General features: G+C 22.5%; 1 protein-coding gene across 1 annotated transcript; it reads right to left on the reverse strand.

The window, feature by feature from the left end:
• Window positions 1–1,036: 1,036 nt before the first annotated feature.
• Window positions 1,037–2,179, reverse strand: PGO_004635 (Pv-fam-d protein; the record flags this gene model as incomplete). Its single annotated transcript, XM_028691515.1, has 2 exons — window positions 1,037–1,963; window positions 2,123–2,179. 2 exons carry the CDS (start codon window positions 2,177–2,179, stop codon window positions 1,037–1,039), a joined length of 984 nt encoding a protein of 327 aa, XP_028547316.1.
• Between the last annotated feature and the right edge of the window lie 1,276 nt (window positions 2,180–3,455).

The raw sequence follows: 3,455 nt of genomic DNA on the forward strand, positions 1-3,455 counted from the left end.
TGAAATAAGAAAAATAATTAAATTAGGGTGAAATATAGAAGTGTATATAGAACTACATCCTTTAATATTCAAGTTAATAATCATTTAATAAGAATCATGTAACTGTAAATATATAAAACGTTTGTTCAAAAGTTTTAACATAGTAGTATGCGGGCGCTTGCGCATAAGTTTTTACTTTTTTATTTACAGTATTGTTACATAAATAAGACAATTACATTTACATTTTAATATATAACAATTTTATAATATCACGTAAATTTATCATGTTAGATCCACATTTTTGCTTATAGAGCAAAAAAATAATGCATAATTATAAATATATTATTAACACTTTTAAAGCAGAACTACCTATTTTTTTGTTCAAAAATAAACGTGAATACTCCTTGTGCATATTGAACATATTACACATTTCCATGAACGTCAAAAAAAATTTAATATAATCATTTTATGCTAAAAGAATTCTAAAAAACGATTTTCCAAAGAAGCATCAATGCTTATAATGTTTTCATAGCAGGAAAATCATTTTTTTATTAGAAAAGCGTTAAACAAAATGGCATACTTTATGTTAATTATTTTTCTTAAAAATTCTTTTAAAATTTTAATGAAGACAAAAAGAAAAAGATATTATTAAATGAAATCTAAGCTTGGTATGCAACGAATTAAAATCAATACAAGAATCAACAAACTCATTTTATGAAAACATGTCAGAAGCAAATAGAAATTTTGTTTTAAAGAATATTTTTCAGATATAAATTACGCGTATTAATTTAAATAGAATGTTAAAGTGCAAATGATAAAAATGTAATCAGGAAATATAAAAATATACGAGCAAAGAATTTTTGTTCTTAAGAAAAATAGATGAAATAAATATATGATGTATATAAGTATGTGTGTGTGTATGTATGTATGCATATTATTCTCCCCTTGAATATATACTACAACAAGTGTATATTAATATTACAACACAAAATTTAGAAATCTATAAAAGTACTATGTGCGGTTGCGTATTTTTTTTTTTTTTTTTTTAATTATGAAATTACTTAATTTTTTTTAATTTTTTTATAATTTTATTGCATTTTTTAAATTTCAACTGGTAGTATAAACCCAAAGCAAAAGATGAGAATAATGATCCATTGTATATTATAAAATAAAAAAAAGGATACGCTATGGTGGCCCCCGTAAGATTAGCAAATAATAATGGTGGTGTTAGTAGGATAGCGATTCCTGCTAAAATAAAAAGTGGTACAAATATTCTATATTTTTTTAAATCACTCAGTAATTCACTAAATGAAACCAATGGTTTAATGCAGTCATTTGCATTATCATCACAATTACTTTGCATCAATTTTAAAATATCTCTTTCAATTATTTTATCAATTTTTTTTAAAAGTCCACGATTCTCTGATTTCCCATATATATTTTGTTTATAATTATATTTCAAATTATCTAGTTGCCTTTCTTTTTTCATAGCATCCGCTTTTATAATTTTTTTTTCATGTTTTATGATATCAAGTTCACTGATGGAATCATTGTCCTTTGCAATTTTGTCGATACTTTCATTAGAATTACAAAATTCTAAATCACCAAATATGCTGTCTTTTCCATCAAGTGATTTCAATGAATTTAATGAGTTTTGGATATTTTCTTCAAAGCTTTCGAACTTATCTACTTTTTCAGCACTATCACAACGCATTAAGGAATTAAGTACATTTTGTGCATTATCATCATGTGTTAAAGATTTTAATTTGTTTCGAAAATCCTCATCACGAATTAAAGTATTTAAGTGTTTAGAAAATTCATTGTCATCTTTTTCTAGTATGCTTACAATTCTTCCTTTTAAAGAAGAATTTTTTGTTTCTTCCTGTACATTTATTTCTCCGAATAACAGTCTACCAACTCTAACATTTAACAAAGTGTTGTTTTGAACGCATTCTTCACTAAGTTGTTTACAGAAGCTAGATGCCTAAAAATGAAGTTGCGTGTAAAGAATTTTATTAGAAATGCTTACCTCTTGTATTGATTTAGAATTATACATTAAAATTTTGCACATTCAAATAAATATGTAAAAAAATGTAAATCATAAACTTAATTGTTTTCTTGCCTCATAAAAACAAATTATCACTACAAAGATCCAAGTAACAAGTTCAATGAAAAAGCTTTTAATTATTTTTCCACTCATCTGGTATATATTTTAAAGGCGCAAGAAAGCAAACTTAGTAATTTAACATAAATCTATATTTTATTTTTGCTTTAAAACACGAAGCAATTCCTTGGATTTATTGTTAATCTTCGCTTTAATATTTTTATTTATTAATAATTTCTAAAAATATTTTTTATTTTAGTTAAATATATACATAAAATATGTTAAATTATAATAAATTAAAAAAAATATATATATATATATTAAACGAAGTGTAAATTATAAAATATCCCATGTAAAAAAGAATACATAATTAAAAATAATTTAAATTATTTAAAACGAATGTGACATGAAGAATAATATAACACAACCTTTCTATATTTGTTCATTATATTTCTAAGCAACGTTGTATAAAAATAAAATTTACTAAAAAAAAATAAACTTTTATATACACGCATAAAAATGTTGTCAGAGATTCCTTTAATTTTTATACAACGACAATGTAGTCAAATTTAACAAATTATCACTTTATATGTACATGAAAGAGAGAAAATAAATGTTATTTTAATTATTAAAAGAACTAAAATAATGAAACACGCTGAAAATATTTCTAAAATACACCTATAATAAAATGTTGTATAAAATAGCTTTAATCATATCAAGCTTCTTTACACAGGTGCACTTTAATACATTTAAAAAATTGAAATGAGAAACATTTTTGCCTATTTTTGTGGGGTTGCATATTAATATTAATCCCTACCATTTTGCAACACTTATTTATTTTTATGATAAAATAAATTAGCAAATAAAATGATAAAATTTTTTCGTCTTACACTATTTTTAATTAAGGTTTTATAAATAAAAATATTTTAATATTCTATAATATTAAAAATTTTAAGATGCTAGTTAATTTTTTCATGTTTGCTGAATTGTAAAATATTCAAGATAATTAAAAAATTATTATAAACACTTCAAACAAAAAATATGAAAGTGTATTTTTCAGCAGATTTAAAAGCTCACAGTAAATATCTGTATCAATCAGTAATTGATAATATAAAACAAAAATGAATAAAAAAATAAACTGTTAAAGTGTATATATCACATTTATTATAATGTACATCAAAAAGATTTAAAGTTGAAGTAGTTTCAACTCTTTGCAGCTGTCATATTTATTCTATTATTTTTTAAAGTAAAATAAATACCAAAGGAAGCGTAAATTTTTGATTTCAAATGAATGGAACTTTATTTATTATAGTTAACGGTCTCGTTAAGCATATATTCTGGTTCACACATTTGTGCATATATATATATATAT

Source organism: Plasmodium gonderi (genome assembly GCF_002157705.1).
Source record: "Plasmodium gonderi DNA, contig: Pgo-contig_1124, whole genome shotgun sequence".
Taxonomy (NCBI): domain Eukaryota; phylum Apicomplexa; class Aconoidasida; order Haemosporida; family Plasmodiidae; genus Plasmodium; species Plasmodium gonderi.